The sequence below is a fragment of the Panulirus ornatus genome, chromosome 19, assembly GCF_036320965.1.
Source record: "Panulirus ornatus isolate Po-2019 chromosome 19, ASM3632096v1, whole genome shotgun sequence".
Classification (NCBI taxonomy): Eukaryota; Metazoa; Arthropoda; class Malacostraca; order Decapoda; family Palinuridae; genus Panulirus; species Panulirus ornatus.
Window position 1 is genome coordinate 54,483,173 of NC_092242.1, and position 17,210 is coordinate 54,500,382.

A 17,210-nucleotide genomic window follows, 5' to 3' on the forward strand; every position below is an offset into this window, starting at 1 on the left:
GTAGAGGATGTGTGGATCAGGTGTTTGCTTTGAAGAATGTATGTGAGAAATACTTAGAAAAGCAAATGGATTTGTATGTAGCATTTATGGATCTGGAGAAGGCATATGATAGAGTTGATAGAGATGCTCTGTGGAAGGTATTAAGAATATATGGTGTGGGAGGCAAGTTGTTAGAAGCAGTGAAAAGTTTTTATCGAGGATGTAAGGCATGTGTACGTGTAGGAAGAGAGGAAAGTGATTGGTTCTCAGTGAATGTAGGTTTGCGGCTGGGGTGTGTGATGTCTCCATGGTTGTTTAATTTGTTTATGGATGGGGTTGTTAGGGAGGTAAATGCAAGAGTCCTGGAAAGAGGGGCAAGTATGAAGTCTGTTGGGGATGAGAGAGCTTGGGAAGTGAGTCAGTTGTTGTTCGCTGATGATACAGCGCTGGTGGCTGATTCATGTGAGAAACTGCAGAAGCTGGTGACTGAGTTTGGTAAAGTGTGTGGAAGAAGAAAGTTAAGAGTAAATGTGAATAAGAGCAAGGTTATTAGGTACAGTAGGGTTGAGGGTCAAGTCAATTGGGAGGTGAGTTTGAATGGAGAAAAACTGGAGGAAGTGAAGTGTTTTAGATATCTGGGAGTGGATCTGTCAGCGGATGGAACCATGGAAGCGGAAGTGGATCATAGGGTGGGGGAGGGGGCGAAAATTTTGGGAGCCTTGAAAAATGTGTGGAAGTCGAGAACATTATCTCGGAAAGCAAAAATGGGTATGTTTGAAGGAATAGTGGTTCCAACAATGTTGTATGGTTGCGAGGCGTGGGCTATGGATAGAGTTGTGCGCAGGAGGATGGATGTGCTGGAAATGAGATGTTTGAGGACAATGTGTGGTGTGAGGTGGTTTGATCGAGTAAGTAACGTAAGGGTAAGAGAGATGTGTGGAAATAAAAAGAGCGTGGTTGAGAGAGCAGAAGAGGGTGTTTTGAAATGGTTTGGGCACATGGAGAGAATGAGTGAGGAAAGATTGACCAAGAGGATATATGTGTCGGAGGTGGAGGGAACGAGGAGAAGAGGGAGACCAAATTGGAGGTGGAAAGATGGAGTGAAAAAGATTTTGTGTGATCGGGGCCTGATCATGCAGGAGGGTGAAAGGAGGGCAAGGAATAGAGTGAATTGGAGCGATGTGGTATACAGGGGTTGACGTGCTGTCAGTGGAGTGAATCAAGGCATGTGAAGCGTCTGGGGTAAACCATGGAAAGCTGTGTAGGTATGTATATTTGCGTGTGTGGACGTGTGTATGTACATGTGTATGGGGGGGGGGGTTGGGCCATTTCTTTCGTCTGTTTCCTTGCGCTACCTCGCAAACGCGGGAGACAGCGACAAAGTATAAAAAAAAAAAAAAAAAAAAAATATATATATATATATATATATATATATATATATATATATATATATATATAAATGAAACATTTGGCACCACCCTCTTTACAGATTTCAAAACATGGTTGGTCAATTTTTTAGCTTGCCCACAACGGGTTCACTTCAAAAACAGTAAAACTCTTCAGTCTCTTCCAACACGACGTCTCATTACCTCAACCAAACCTAAACATGAAGGTCCTTCCGTATGCACAACACCTCACAGTCGTATCTTAACACTATAACACAACAGCAGCAACATAAACATGGAGCATTACATCACACGATTGGAACAATGGCTCACACAGAACAGAATGTGTGAATCTCCACAATTATCTTCAGTCACTCTTTTTACCCCACACAGACACGAATCCAGATTACACCCTCCAGTCACCTTGAAAGGACAATATATCTTACACAGAGCAAAACGCCAGCCAGTTAATGCATCTCATACCACCCTCTCAAGAGCAAATATAACAAAGCTGTTACCACCCAAAATAACGCACTCGAACAATCACTGGCTGCCGAGTGACCACAAAGACTCGACACCTTTACAATGAATCAAAGATCTTCCCATTACAGACCCACCTCAACATGCTTGGCATCCAGTTCTGTAGAACAGGGTATGAACTGTTATTATAAGCACATGGTTAAAAGATAAAGGGATCTTATCACTTTTTGTGAAATAGAAATTGATTTTGAGAAATACCCATTGGTTTGGCCTTACACTGGTAGCCCTGCTTTCATATGAAGTTATTGTAATATATCGATTGATAGTGACATTTCCTGTTATTTGCCATTATATACGTTAATTTCAGATTTCGATGAAAACTAGGAAATTTCCAATCCTCGATATTTCTTTAACGTGTATATGAAATGAGTTAGATTAAAAGCAATTGAAAGATATCAGTAAACTAAGAAATATGACAAAATGCAATGCTAGAACGTGGAGGTCCATACATTAAACTCGTGTAAGAAAACAAGCAAAGTGATATGGCAAATACAATTAAAAAACAAATTCTTTGCATATCAAAACTTTCTTCGTCCATGATCTAACAGAATTAAGACAACTTTAAACACACAAAATACCAGTTAAAGGTGCACATCTTTGAGCATATATGAATTTGTTTTCATACAGAATCCTCCAAAGAACTTTCATGAACCAAGAAAAATATGCTTTGAGGGACCCCTTAGGATGGTACATGAAGCAGTAAAAAATGCAAAATGACAGTAATGGGAAATTTTAATTATATATATATATATATATATATATATATATATATATATATATATATATATATATATATATATACATGAATTGGGATTCTCGTGGAAACAGAGCCATAGAGGCACAGGTCCTTAAGGTTTTCTACGCTACCATCATGTCACTGAACATACTCGGATCAGAGGGACTGATATACATACAATCATTCCTAGATCTTGTATTCACATGTAGTAGCATTGACATTGAGAATTTCATATATGACGCACTATCAACAGATCATCTTTTAACTGGTAGCAGAGTAATTCCCCCAGTTGCCTCTTCTCCTCCAGTGTTCAAGGGCAAAAAGCCATTTTTTTTTTTTTTTTTTGCCCGAAAGGGACTAGGCTCCTTTTGGTATTACTGGTAATTGTAACATTCTTGTGAGCGTTCTATTATCATGATAGTTATTGTTTATGTTCACGAACATGAATTGGCCCCTCTGAAAACGTGCCCCGGTGGTAAAATTCACCTAAAAGACTCCCTGCCAGTTAGAAAAAGTATTCATATAATGGTTGTGTTGTGGGAAATGTGTACGAAAAAAAGAGCTATGAAACGACTGGAGGGGCAGACATGACCACGGAAACTAACCAGAACTCGCCAAATTTCGTAGTAACAAATGAGGAAATGGAGTTACTAGTCAGGAACCAGGACATTGTGGTAGGAACGAGGAAGAGAAATATGGATAACATTAGCCCCACATTCAGTGGAAAGGTTAAGAAAGGATTGCGGCTTAAACGAAGTCAAGATGTGAAGAGCGTAGCGGTACCCCAATCCAGTCAGCATTTGAAATGTATGAGAAAACGAAATGTTTATAACGGTAAGAAAGAAGGAACTTTGACAAGAATGTTGTGGACATGGCAGGAAATTTTTCCAATGTTTTCCAAATTTTCATTGGTAGAATTGTCAGTTAAAAAGCAATATTGATCAGGATATAGGATCTGCATGGAAGAGCAGTGGATGATTTAAAGATATGCAAGGAAGTGAATGACGTTTTCTGAGGTTTTTTTCGTGGTGGCCGGCAGGTACTACAGCCTCAACACCAGTGGAATGGAATGGGGAAGGGGTCTTTTAAAGACTTTGAAATATCTTGGAAACATAAAAGCAAATACAAAAGAGCTTTGATCCATAGAAGTTCGTGGTCCTGATGAAATGTCACCTGTGTGTTGAAGATGTGTACGGAGACAAGTGAAATCCCACTTGAAAAGTTCAGAATGTCGTTAGACAAGGTAATGAGACAAAAGAATATGAGATTAAAAAGATACTTATCTATAAGAAAGGACACCGGGAGGGAGGATGCACAGATCTACAGGCCAGTTTCCTAGATAAGCATGGTTTGTAATGTACTGGAAAAGGTATCCAGAAAGCTTATGGATGACTTCTTACAAAGGGGAAATTACCCAAATGAGAGCACGGTTTCAGGAATTTCTACGAGAGAGTGAGTTCCATTTATGACTAAAGAGAAGGTCAGGTGGATTGTCTGTATGGGGACTGTCAGAAAGTTATATATGACATTCTGCCACGCAGGAGATTGAGAAGAAAACTATATCTTTAGGGAGAAGTGAAGCCTTTTCCATAGTTAGATTATCTTATTGCAAGCGAACAAAAGACGCATGCCAGGGAAAACTTTCTCAGATTAGGTTGAGGTTACCAGTGTCGTGCCGCAGGGTTCAGCTGTGGGTCATTTTCTTTGCATGTATTTTGTGAATGACCTGCCTGAGGATCAGACACCTGAATATGTGGAGAACGTCAAAGACGAGGGAGGTAAACGGCTCGGAAGATTGTATCAACGAACAACAGGACTTAGATTAGCTCGTTCATCTGATTTATATAAGTGGTGAAATTCAACCCAATTAGACGTCTAGTAGTGAGGATTGAATACAGTGAAAGGTCTCAGTATGAATATCATCTAGCAGCAAATAAACCAGTAATCTGCGTGGGAAAGGGTGTGGAAGTAAACATCGTAAGGATAACTAACTAATGGGAAGGTACAGAGAGCATAAAGCTTGTTCTAGAATCAGGAGAGTTTAGCTACAGGAATAGATTCGAAACCTTAAATATGTCCACCATGGTATAAAGGAGAGTGAGGGATGACCTGATTCAGTCTTTATATTCTTAAACCATGAGGGATGCAAGAACAGAGGAACCGGAAGGAATGACGAAATCAAACAAGATGAAGTCAAGAAGTATTTCTAACAATTAATAGGTTATCGAATTAAGTAAATGGTGAAATTGCGAATGTGGACAGTATACAAAGGTTAAATAGTTGGATAAAGGGAGAGGAAGTTCGACGTGTCACGTGTTCAAGAAAATTCTGGGACAAACACTTGGTATGTGTGCCCCTTGTTCTTCCCGATGGCCTTTTGCTACAATTTGCAGTAATGATGTATGATATATCTCAATTAGAATTTATTGACAATCATAAATGCAGCTTTACTTAAAACTACCATGTATTTGTTTATTTCAGCATTGTGCGTATTTACATTAATCCTATTGACGTCGTACCAACATGAGAGGTAATATCTTTGAGCTTTGCTTTGTTTTCAGTAATTCTCTGTTACAATCAAGTAAATGGAATGTAATGCAAATATTTGATGAATATTTATAAATATGTTTTTTCTTAGATATCTAATAATTTGAATGTAAATGTATTTCATTTTCGAGTCAATGTTGGTACTCCTGTCCCCCCACAGTGACGTCATCATCTCGCAATAACAAAGATTTCAGGAGGTGACAGAAGACAGGACGTACAATACGAACGCTTCATTTAGTGGCGTTTTACAGCGAAACGGTTATCGATACTAAAATTCGACGAGGATGGGGGCGGTGCTAGGTATATGCAGCGCAGCCCAGGTAAGTGATGTAGAAGATATTAAATCTTACCAGTTAGAAAATGTAATCGATTGTTGTTGCGTCCCAGCCTTGAAAGGCTACCAGGAAAACGAAGTCAGCTGATAACATAATCCTAAACACATGACCATGTTTTATTTATGGTATGTTATAGTGAAGCTGTATTTTAGCGCCGTCACTGATCGGACAGAGGAAGATGATAGTTTTCAGTAATGGTAATACAATTTATGGAGGAGCATGATCGCGATAATTTTTTTTTATATTTGCTCTTATGTCACTAAACAACTGATTACTATGATGTCCAAGATCCAGGGTGTTTTTACATGTGTTCATATGCTTAAAAGTTGCAGGGTGCAAGGGGAAATTCCATGTTTTGGAATCTCTGTTTGGGGGATTTTTTGTTTTAGATTATCCAAAAGTAGGATACCTCAGATTCTCTGTAAAGTTTCATAATACTGACACGCATTTTGTGGGGTTATGGTATGTGTTCTACATTTTATAGAATTATCATTACCTCTGTAATGAGTACTTTAGGATTTTCCTTTTCACTTAAAATTGATCTTTCGATATTAATAAATCCGTCGTGGTAGGGTTATTAAGGAGAGGGAAAACGTAGGGTTGAGTAATGTAAATTAGCGATGAATATAAACAAAGATAATCCACATCGGTATTTTTACAGTTTACACTCTACAGAAGTTATGAAATTTCCATTGAATACAGTCTGTAATTTACTTTTAGTAATACTCCTAGCAAGCAAATGCCAAACAATCTGTATTGGATGGGAAATGTAGAGATTAGGGTGAGAGAGTATCATTAAATTTTCGAGAGAATAAACAGATGTTTTAGGAGGTAAATGACGTGTGAAAAACAAGAGAACAAATGGGAACATCGGTGAAGGGGGCAAGGGGGAAGTGTTAACTGGTAGTGATGAAATGAGGGGATGGAGTGAGTATTTTAAAGGTTTGTAGAATGTGTTTGATGATAGAGTGGAAGATGTTAGGTGGTTTGATCTAGGTGAAGTGCGAAAAGAGATGGGTGAGGGAGAATGGTTTGGTTAATAGAGAAGAGGTGGTGAAATCCTTGTGCAAGATGAAATCCGGCAAGGCAGTGGGTTTGGATGGTACTGTAGTTGAATTTATTAAGAAAGGGGGTGACTGTGTTTTTGATTGGTTGGTTAGGATATTCATTGTATGTATGGATCATGGTGAAGTGCCTGAGGATTGGCGAACTATGTGTATAGTGCCATTGTCCAAAGGCAAAGTGGATAAAGGTGTGTTCAAACTACAGAGGCATAATTTTGTTGAGTATTACTGGAAAATTGAATGGGAGGGTATTGATTGAGTGGGTGAAGGCATGTACAGAGCATCAGAATGGGGAGGAGGAGTTGGTTTAAGAAGTGGTAGAGGATATGTGGATCAAGTGTTTGCTTTGAAGAATGTGTATGAGAAATACTTAGAAAACCAGATGGATTTGTATGAAGCATTTATGGATCTGGAGAAGGCACATGATAGGGTTGATAGAGATGCTTTGTGGAAGGTCTTAAGAGTATATGGTGTGGGGGGGTAAGCTGCTAGAAGCAGTGAAAAGTTTTTGTCAAGGATGTAAGGCATATATACAAGTAGGAAGAGAGATGAGTGATTGGTTCCCAGTGAAGGTCGGTCTACGGCAGGGGTGTGTTGTTTAATTTGTTTATGGATAGGATGGTTAGGGAGGTAAATACACTATTTACATTAACACACCTTTGGTTAGTGGGTGACCTCTTCCATTTTTTTACATAGTTAAGTGGGATATAACTTTGCAGTCCTACAGTGCTTGACAATTTCTAAAGAAGCTCTGACAAAGAAAGTGGATAATGTAAAAACTTGTTAAAATCTCTGATACTCTTGGGTGAAATCCTTCAGGAATAGGTGATTTTGCCATTTCAAGTAAGTTATTTTGCCCACAAGTATCTCTTCAGTAGCTGTAGCTAACTTTAAGGCATCTTCAATGTTCTGCTCCTACGTTGCTGGTATATCAATATCCAGTGAAGATAATGGCAAAAGATTGACAGTTTCCCAGCCTTATCATTATCAAAAGATGCCACATTGGCCTCTTCGTTCTGATTAATATTGTACATGTTGTGATCAGATATACCACTGGATGGAAGTTTTGTTTTTCATTTGATTACCCTTTTCATTTTAGTTTGTTTAGATATTTAGATAGCCGGTAGTAGTTTGCAAGCAGCCAACAACCAGGGAGATATATTATCAGTACTACCCGCATGGGTATGGGGGGGTTTGTGACAGCTGCGTAGTGAGACAGCACTTCAGTGGTTGTCAAATTGCACTACTCTGACTCAGTTAATTATTTTTTCGTTTTGCCTCACCCACACATGGACTACTGGCATTCTGTCCATAAACAATATTTCCTTGTCATACATAACACTTGACAATGCTTAACTCACACAGCTCATTCTTCGGAACTATAATTTTCCTGCGGTGAGCACTATGTGTTTGCCCTGCCTTTTGACTAGATGGTAGGGGCAATAGATAGAATTAATAGGTAGAAACATTTGAGCAGGAGCATTATGTAGAAACATTAGGTAGAAGTAGTAGGTTTAAGCAATTTGTAGAAGTAGTTAGGAGGAACTTTAGTTAGGAGCCTTTGCAAACACTGTGCTAGAGTGGCCCACTGCCTGTGGCCTGTTAAGGGTGAGGCACTACAGGCTAAGGAGCAGCACTGGAGTTCACTTGTTGTGGAGACTGTAGCTATGCCCCTAAGGGAGTTCTGTTTGGAACAGCCATCAGAGATATAGATATTTTCATAATTTGCTGTACCTTCCAGGCTCACTCCACTGTCCATATATCTTATCTGTGTCATGCGTTTTTAGGAAATGAAGCACAGACTAATGTAACCTTTACAGTTCTTAGTATTACCACTACTCCATTAAAATATTTTTAGTGTTTCTCCTGTAAAAAAAATTTTGAACATTTTCTGTTTACAGCTCGCATGTTGCTGTGGGTCAGCTGCTTGCAGTTTGTGTTGTTCAGCTTGCCCGTCATGCAAAAACTCCACTTCCTCCCGCATCATGTATGCCATCATGATGCTTCTGGGTACTGTTGTGGCTTGCATCATGCTCTCTCCAGGCCTAAAGAGTGCTCTTCAAAAGGTAAAGAAAACGTTCATTGAATAATTTGTAAGATTGTCATATTTCTAGGTGATGAAAGTGCAAAAGTTTGAGAAACTTTAGTGAAAGCAGGTGAATAGGAAACAATCAACAGGAAAATTATAAGTTGTAAGAGGATTGTCAGTTTTTTGGTGACACTAAGTGCCAGAAGCTCCCAAAGAATTCAAGATTACTTTGGACTTAGGAGGAAGACTGCTATCTGACTAGAAAAGGGAGAGTGGAATACTTGGAGGGGGACTCCTTTTGGATCTCTAAGAATTACAGGGAAAGAGTAAATGTGGTATAAGATTCACCAGCATTTCAGATGTATATTTGGACAGTTACCATGAACATCATTTGCCAGTTTAGGTGGCTAGGAAACCCACCATCCAGTTCTCTTTTAATTACACACAAGCCACACGCCAAAACACGTCAGAGTATTGGGGACAAGGCCAGGATTTCAGGGCTAAGTGAAACAAAGTTTAAAGAGAGAAGGAAAGGGAAGAGAATTGGACCAGATTAACATTGATTGGCAAGTCTTAGTACCAGCTGAAGAACGTTTGATGGAGGCTTGTTTCAGTTATTTGAAGGTCTGTGAATAAGGCTATTAAACCACTATTCCAGATATTTAAGGGGTGCAGTAATGATAGGATTGGTTCATGAACCAGCCAAACATAGTTCCCTAAGCCAACAAGTAGAATATACCTAACTAGGATAAGCCTGTTTCTATAAGTCCCACGTCAGCCTGCTCTATATACCTGAGGGAAATTTGAATAGCATGGGATTAGGCAGGATTGAAAAGATAAATGAGACAGAGAAGAAAGACTTTGATTTTGAGGGTTTCCTGAGGTAGATTGATGATTCCATGGATGCCATGGGTTACCAGAAAGCTAATAATTATCACCATGGATAACGCTGGTCAACAAATTTTATTTTTTTTTGTCCCATGAAATAAAATAGGTTGACCCTATTGTACTTTTTACCCTGAATTCGAATCTGTATTTAGAATTTTTTTTCAGGCTTGGTTTTTAAGTGACAAAGCAATTAAATTTTGCAATAACTGTATATTACTTCTTCATAGATAAGATTGGTATTAAATTTAAAATTTACCTTTAAAATGTAGAAGTAGATGATTTTGGCTATATTTGGCCCCAAGAACATCCTTCCTTAGTGTCCAGCAGGTCCCAATCACTCAGAATCTTTTTCACTCCATCCTTCCCCCTCCAATTTCGTCTCCTGCTTCTCCTTGTTCCCTCCACCTCTGACTCATATATCCTGTTTGTCAATCTTTCCTCACTCATTCTCTCCCTATGTCCAAACCATTTCAACACACCCTCTTCTCTCAACCACACTTTTTATTTCCACACATCTCTCTTACCATTTCATTACTTAATTGATCAAACCACCTCACACTACATATTGTCCTTAAACATTTCATTTCCAACTCATCCACCCTTCTCCGTACAACCCTATCTTTAGCCCATACCTCGCAGCCATATAATGTTATATAGCAATACTGAATAAAGCAGATGCTAGAATTCATTTTCAACTTCCATGAATGATTAGTTCATGTGAAGACCTGTGCACATTTGATTAGACCTCACTCTTTATTTGTCATAATGGAACTATGTTAGTAAGAGGTGATATCAGTATGATGTATATGAAAGATTTTGTATTGCATATTAAAGGTAGGAAAATAACATGGTAACTAATCCAAGACATTATTTCAGGTGCCCTTCTGTAATAGTGGTGATGCAACTCAGGTTTTACAGCTGGATTGTACTGACGTAGGTGTTTTAAATTTCTGTTATTATAGTGAAAAATTGCCTTACTGTAATTGCAAATCTTAAACCAATTTAAATGGTGGTATATTGTTGGTGTTTTTCTGAATTAAGGTAAATTAGAGGACAGTTATTTTTTATTAGCTAGTGAGAATGATTGGCATATTTACGTGATCACCATAATGTTATTTCTGTTTTGCAGGTGGTTGGCTACCTTGCTGTGTACCGTCTGTGCTTTGCTATGTCACTCTTCTTCTTTGTCATGGCACTTCTTATGATTGGGGTAAAATCGAGTAAGGACCCTCGGGCAGGAATACAGAATGGGTAATAACATCATTTCCTTTTTCTGCTTTTTTGTAAAGAAAATCTTAAGTAATTGTCTAGTATTGATACCATAAAACATGCCCTTAGTCAGCCTTAGCAAACATTTTTTGATGGAAAACCGTTATTAGTAACCCCAAAATGGTAGCCACATCAGTTGATGTTCTAGCTTTTGTTATGTATGTTTGACATCCAAATGGCTATCATACTGTTATTAGAAGGCAAGGTAAAACTATTGCTTCCTTCAATTCCCTTACAATCACCATCATAGGTGCATGGGCCTAGGTCTGCAGGTTGCGTGTATGTGAATACTCCATGAAGAATGTGTGGATTGTTGTAGAAGTAATATATACCAATATTGCCTCTTTACTTACTGTTTTGTGCCAGGGTAAGTCCTTTATCAGGAGGGACCATTTTCTGAAGGAGTAAGAAATTATAACTCAATTAGTTTCACACCAAAGGCTTTCTGATAGAGCTCATTAAGTAAGGAAAGTGGAGTCGTCCATTGTTTTAGTAAGAAACATCTTGTTTGATGAGGTCAACAAGAGAGTTCTTTGGTATTTAATGATAACCTTTTGCATGATGACATTCGCTTCAGTCTGATGAACCTCCCTTATGTGTTGATGGGTATGCCACCAGCAGCAGAGAATGGTCTGAAATTGATGATAAACCATCAATAATGGTTAGCTTTTCCTTTTTCTTATTCCTAAAATTTCTTTTTTCTTTAAATCTCTCCTTTTTCTAATGGATATGTACTCAGATACCCACAGGCTATGTCCATTAGTGAAAAATGGAAGTTTTGAAGGCAGAAAATTGCTTTTCTTCTGTATGCAGAACCTGATGATAACTCGATTAGTTTCTTTTCTTTTCCCTATTTCCATTTAAAAACTTGATTCTTAATAATTACATTCCTGAGGTACAGATGCCAGTGGGCAGTAAATGAGTGTGCATACCAAAGTTTACATGGGTAGGTGGGGTTAGCAGTTAGTAGGTATTATTGGATTTTGTAGTAACTGAAAAGCATGCAGAGGAGAGACTGTTAGATGTGAATATGTCAAAGGGGCAGCTGGATGGGTATCTGATCACATGATGGAGGCGATTGTGAAAGATCATTGTGGAGGAGGATAGTAAAAGGGACAAGTCTAGAAAGAGATGTTAAGAGAGATTAAGTGAAGAATGGCAAAAGGTGAGACTACACAAAACAGGGGAAGGTATTTACAAAAGTATTGCTTGGAAGCTGTGGTTTTGATGCATTATACATGACAGCTAGAGACTGAGTGTGAACGAATGTGGCCTTTGTTGTCTTTTCCTAGTGCTCCCTCATGAGCATGTGGGCGGAGGAGGTTGTCATTTCATGTGTGGCGGGGTGGCGACGGGAATGAATAAAGGCAGCAAGTATGAATTATGTACATTTGTATATATGTATACATATCCCCTGGGGATGGGGAGAAAGAATACTTCCCACGCATTCCTCACATGTCATAGAAGGCGACTAAAGGGGATGGGAGTGGGGGGCTAGAAACCCTCCCCTCCTTGTATTTTAACTTTCTAAACGGGGAAACAAGAAGGAGTCACGTGGGGAGTGCTCATCCTCCTTGAAGGCTCAGATTGGGGTGTCTAAATGTGTGTGGATGTAACCAAGATGAGAAAAAAGGAGAGATAGGTAGTATGTTTGAGTAAAGGAACCTGGATGTTTTGGCTGTGAGTGAAACAAAGCTCAAGGGTAAAGGGGAAGAGTGGTTTGGAAATGTCTTGGGAGTAAAGTCAGGGGTTAGTGAGAGGACAAGAGCAAGGGAAGGAGTAGCAGTACTCCTGAAACAGGAGTGGTGGGAGTATGTGATACAGTGTAAGAAAGTAAACTCTAGATTGATATGGGTAAAACTGAAAGTGGATGGAGAGAGATGGGTGATTATTGGTGCATGTGCACCTGGGCATGAGAAGAAAGATCATGAGAGGCAAGTGTTTTGGGAGCAGCTGAGTGAGTGTGTTAGTGGTTTTGATGCACGAGACCGGGTTATAGTGATGGGTGATTTGAATGCAAAGGTGAGTAATGTGGCAGTTGAGGGAATAATTGGTGTACATGGGGTGTTCAGTGTTGTAAATGGAAATGGTGAAGAGCTTGTACATTTATGTGCTGAAAAAGGACTGGTGATTGGGAATACCTGGTTTAAAAAGAGAGATATACATAAGTATACGTATGTAATTAGGAGAGATGGCCAGAGAGCGTTACTGGATTACGTGTTAATTGATAGGCGCTCGAAAGAGAGACTTTTGGATGTTAATTTGCTGAGAGGTGCAACTGGAGGAATGTCTGATCATTATCTTGTGGAGGTGAAGGTGAAGGTTTGTAGATGTTTTCAGAAAAGAAGAGAGAATGTTGGGGTGAAGAGAGTGGTGAGAGTAAGTGAGCTTGGGAAGACTTGTGTGAGGAAGTACCGGGAGAGACTGAGTACAGAATGGAAAAAGGTGAGAACAAAAGACGTAAGGGGAGTGGGGCAGGAATGGGATGTATTTAGGGAAGCAGTGATGGCTTGCGCAAGAGAAGCTTGTGGCAGGAGGGCTGATTAGAAAGGGTAGTGAGTGGTGGGATGAAGAAGTAAGATTAATAGTGAAAGAGAAGAGAGAGGCATTTGGATGATTTTTGCAGGGAAATAATGCAATTGAGTGGGAGATGTATAAAAGAAAGAGGCATGAGGTCAAGAGAAAGGTGCAAGAGGCGAAAAAGAGGACAAATGAGAGTTGGGGTGAGAGAGTATCATTAAATTTTAGGGAGATTAAAAAGATGTTTTGGAAGGAGGTAGAAAAAATGTGTAAGACAAGGGAACAAATGGGAAGGTCAGTGAAGGGGGCTAATGGGGAGGTGATAACAAGTAGTGGTGATGTGAGAAGGAGATGGAGTGAGTATTTTGAAGGTTTGTTGAATGTGTTTGATGATAGAGTGGCAGATATAGGATGTTTTGGTCAAGGTGGTGTGCAGAGTGAGAGGGTTAGGGAGAATGATTGGGTAAGCAGAGAAGAGGTAGTAAAAGCTTTGCGGAAGATGAAAGCCAGCAAGGCAGCAGGTTTGGATGGTATTGCAGTAGAATTTATTTTAAAAGGGGGTGACTGTATTGTTGACTGGTTGGTAAGGTTATTTAATGTATGTATGACTCATGGTGAGGTGCCTGAGGACTGGCTGAATGCTTGCGTAGTGCTATTGTACAAAGGCAAAGAAGATAAGAGTGAGTGCTCAAATTATAGAGATATAAGTTTGTTGAGTATTTCTGATGAATTATATGGGAGGGTATTGATTGAGAGGGTGAAGGCATGTACAGAGCATCAGACTGGGGAAGAGCAGTGTGGTTTCAGAAGTGGTTAGAGGATGTGTGGATCAGGTGTTTGCTTTGAAGAATGTATGTGTGAAATACTTAGAAAAGCAAATGGATTTGTATGTAGCATCTATAGAAAAGCAAATGGATTTGTATGTAGCATGTATGGATCTGGAGAAGGCATATGATAGAGTTGATAGAGATGCTCTGTGGAAGGTATTAAGAATATATGGTGTGGGAGGTAAGTTGTCAGAAGCAGTGAAAAGTTTTTATCGAGGATGTAAGGCATGTGTATGGGTAGGGAGAGGAAAGTGATTGGTTCTCAGTGACTACTGGTTTGTGGCAGGGGTGCATGATGTCTCCATGGTTGTTTAATTTGTTTATGGATGGGGTTGTTAAGGAGGTGAATGCAAGAGTTTTGGAAAGAGGGGCAAGTATGCAGTCTGCTGTGGATGAGAGAGCTTGGGAAGTGAGTCAGTTGTTGTTTGCTGATGATACAGTGCTGGTGGCTGATTCAGGTGAGAAACTGCAGTAGCTGGTGACTGAGTTTGGTAAAGTGTGTGAAAGAAGAAAGCTGAGAGTAAATGTGAATAGGAGCAAGGTTATTAAAGTACAGTAGGGTTGAGGGACAAGTCAATTGGGAGGTAAGATTGAATGGAGAAAAACTGGAGGAGGTGAAGTGTTTTTGATATCTGGGAGTGGATTTGGCAGCAGATGGAACCATGGAAGCAGAAGTGAATCATAGGGTGGGGGAGGGGGCGAAAGTTCTGGGAGCATTGAAAAATGTGTGGAAGCCAAGAACATTATCTTGGAAAGCAAAAATGGGTATGATTAAAGGAATAGTGGTTCCAACAATGTTATATGGTTGCGAGGTGTGGGCTATAGATAGAGTTATGTGGAGGAGGGGGGATGTGATGGAAATGAGATGTTTGAGGACAATGTGTGGTGTGAGGTGGTTTGATCGAGTAAGTAATGAAAGGGTAAGAGGATGTGTGGTAATAAAAAGAGTGAGGTTGAGAGAGCAGAAGAGGGCGTTTTGAAATGGTTTGGTCACATGGCAAGAATGAGTGAGGAAAGATTGACAAAGAGGATATATGTGTCAGAGGTGGAGAGAATGAGGAGAAATGTGAGACCAAATTGGAGGTGGAAAGATGGAGTGAAAAAATTTTGAGTGATTGGGGCCTGAACATGCAGGAGGGTGAAAGGCGTGCAAGGAGTAGAGTGAATTGGAACGATGTGGTATACCAGGGTCGATGTGCTGTCCATGGATTGGACTAGGGCATGTGAAGTGTCTGGGGTAAACCTTGGAAAGTTTTGTGGGGCCTGGATGTGGAAAGGGAGCTGTGGTTTCGGTGCGTTATACATGACAGCTAGAGACTTGAGTGTGAACGAATGTGGCCTTTGTTGTCTTTTCCTAGCGCTACCTCGTGCACATGTGGGGGGGAGGGGTTTATCATATCATGTGTGGTGGGGTGGCGACGGGAATGAATATGGGCAGACAGTATGAATTATGTACAAGTATATATATGTATATGTCTGTATATATATATATATATATATATATGTATATGTTGAGATGTATAGGTATGTACATGTGCTGTGTGTGGACGTGTTTGTATATACATGTGTATGTGGGTGGGTTAGGCCATTCTTTGGTCTGTTTCCTTGCGCTACCTCGCTAACGCGTGAGACAGCGACATAGTATAAAAAAAGTGTATATGTTGAAATGTATAGGTATGTATATGTGCGTGTGTGGATGTTTATGTATATTCATTTGTATGTGGGTGGGTGGGGCCATTCTTTCATCTGTTTCCTTGCGCTACCTCGCTAACGCGGGAGACAGCGACAAATTATAATAAATAAATGAATAGATATATTGCTTGCATATGCAGATGAAATGTGTGGCATGTGGAAGTTGGTATAATATATGAGAAAGGTTAGTTTGTGGTGGGATGAGGAAGTCAAGTGCATAGTGAAAGAAAAAAAAAGTAAGGTTATGGGCAGTACCTGCAGGGAGTTTGAGTGAAGGGGAAATGTTCAAGATATATCAGTTTGAGGTCAAGATTAAGATGCTGGGTATGAAATTGGTGGCATATGAAAGATGGGGTAAGATAGTATCAGCAAACTTCAGTATGACTAAGCATATGTTTTTGAAGGAGGGGAATAGTATGAGAACACCTGGCAGCATCAGAGTGGGAAGCAATGGGAAAAATGGTAACAGTTAGAGCAGAGGTTACAAGAGTTGGGGCGAGTATTTTTGGAAGGATTGTTAAAAGTACTAGATGATACGGAAGTGGATGAAAGATGTTTGAAGCATGCAGATATGCAGAGCAAGACAGTCAAGGCCAATTGTTTGGTTCAAGAAGAGATGGTGAAAGCTCTGCATAAGGGGAGGTGTAGCAAAGCAGGTGGATTGAATAGGATTGCAGTTGATTATTTTAAGAAATGGGTGAGTGTTGATTACTTTGTCAGAATTTTCAATATGTAGCCCCAGTTGAGATGCATAAGGACCAGTAGAATAGCTGTAAAGTACCATTATGTAAAAACAAGGGTGACAAAAGTGAACAGTAGAATTATAGAGGATGAGCATACCAGGGAACTTGTAGGGGGGAGTGATAATTGACAGGCTGGTGGGTTGCACAGATCATCAGATTGGGAAGGATCAATGTGGATTTAGGAGTGGTAGAGGATGTTTGAACCAGGTGTTATCTTAGAAGAATCTGTGTGAGCAATACTTACAGAAAGAGAGGGATTGCATGTGATGTTCATGGATCTGGAGAGAGCAAACGATAGGGTTGATGGGGATTCCTTGTGGAAGATGCTATGAGTATATGGTGTGGGAAGAAAGATACTGTTAGCAGTGAGGAGTTTTTATCATGTGAGTAAGGTGTGTGTGCAAGAAGGAAGTGTTGGAGGTGGGGGCTTTTGTGGTAAGTCAGTTGCCACTTACAAATAACGCTGCTTTGGTGGCAGACTTAAGTGAGAAATTGCTGAAGCTTATGTCTCAGTTTGGGAGAGTGTGTTAAAAGAGAAAGTTGAGAATTAATGTTAAGGTTGTGAGGTTTAGCAGGAGGTATGATAGACAGGATGGTTTGAGTGTTAATTTGAGTAGAACTAACCTGGAGGAAGTGTAGTGTTTTGGGTACCTAAG

General features: G+C 39.8%; 1 protein-coding gene across 2 annotated transcripts in view; it reads left to right on the forward strand.

The window, feature by feature from the left end:
- The first annotated feature begins 5,347 nt into the window (after nucleotides 1–5,347).
- Nucleotides 5,348–17,210, forward strand: part of Serinc (serine incorporator TMS1) — a 79,374-nt gene continuing 67,511 nt past the window's right edge. For both annotated transcript variants that reach the window (XM_071673878.1, XM_071673879.1), the window contains exons 1-4: nucleotides 5,348–5,507; nucleotides 8,488–8,652; nucleotides 10,380–10,436; nucleotides 10,633–10,754. In XM_071673878.1, the coding sequence (XP_071529979.1) occupies nucleotides 5,472–5,507; nucleotides 8,488–8,652; nucleotides 10,380–10,436; nucleotides 10,633–10,754 (380 nt within the window). In that variant the 5' untranslated portion in view covers nucleotides 5,348–5,471. The remainder of the gene's footprint in view (nucleotides 5,508–8,487; nucleotides 8,653–10,379; nucleotides 10,437–10,632; nucleotides 10,755–17,210) is intronic.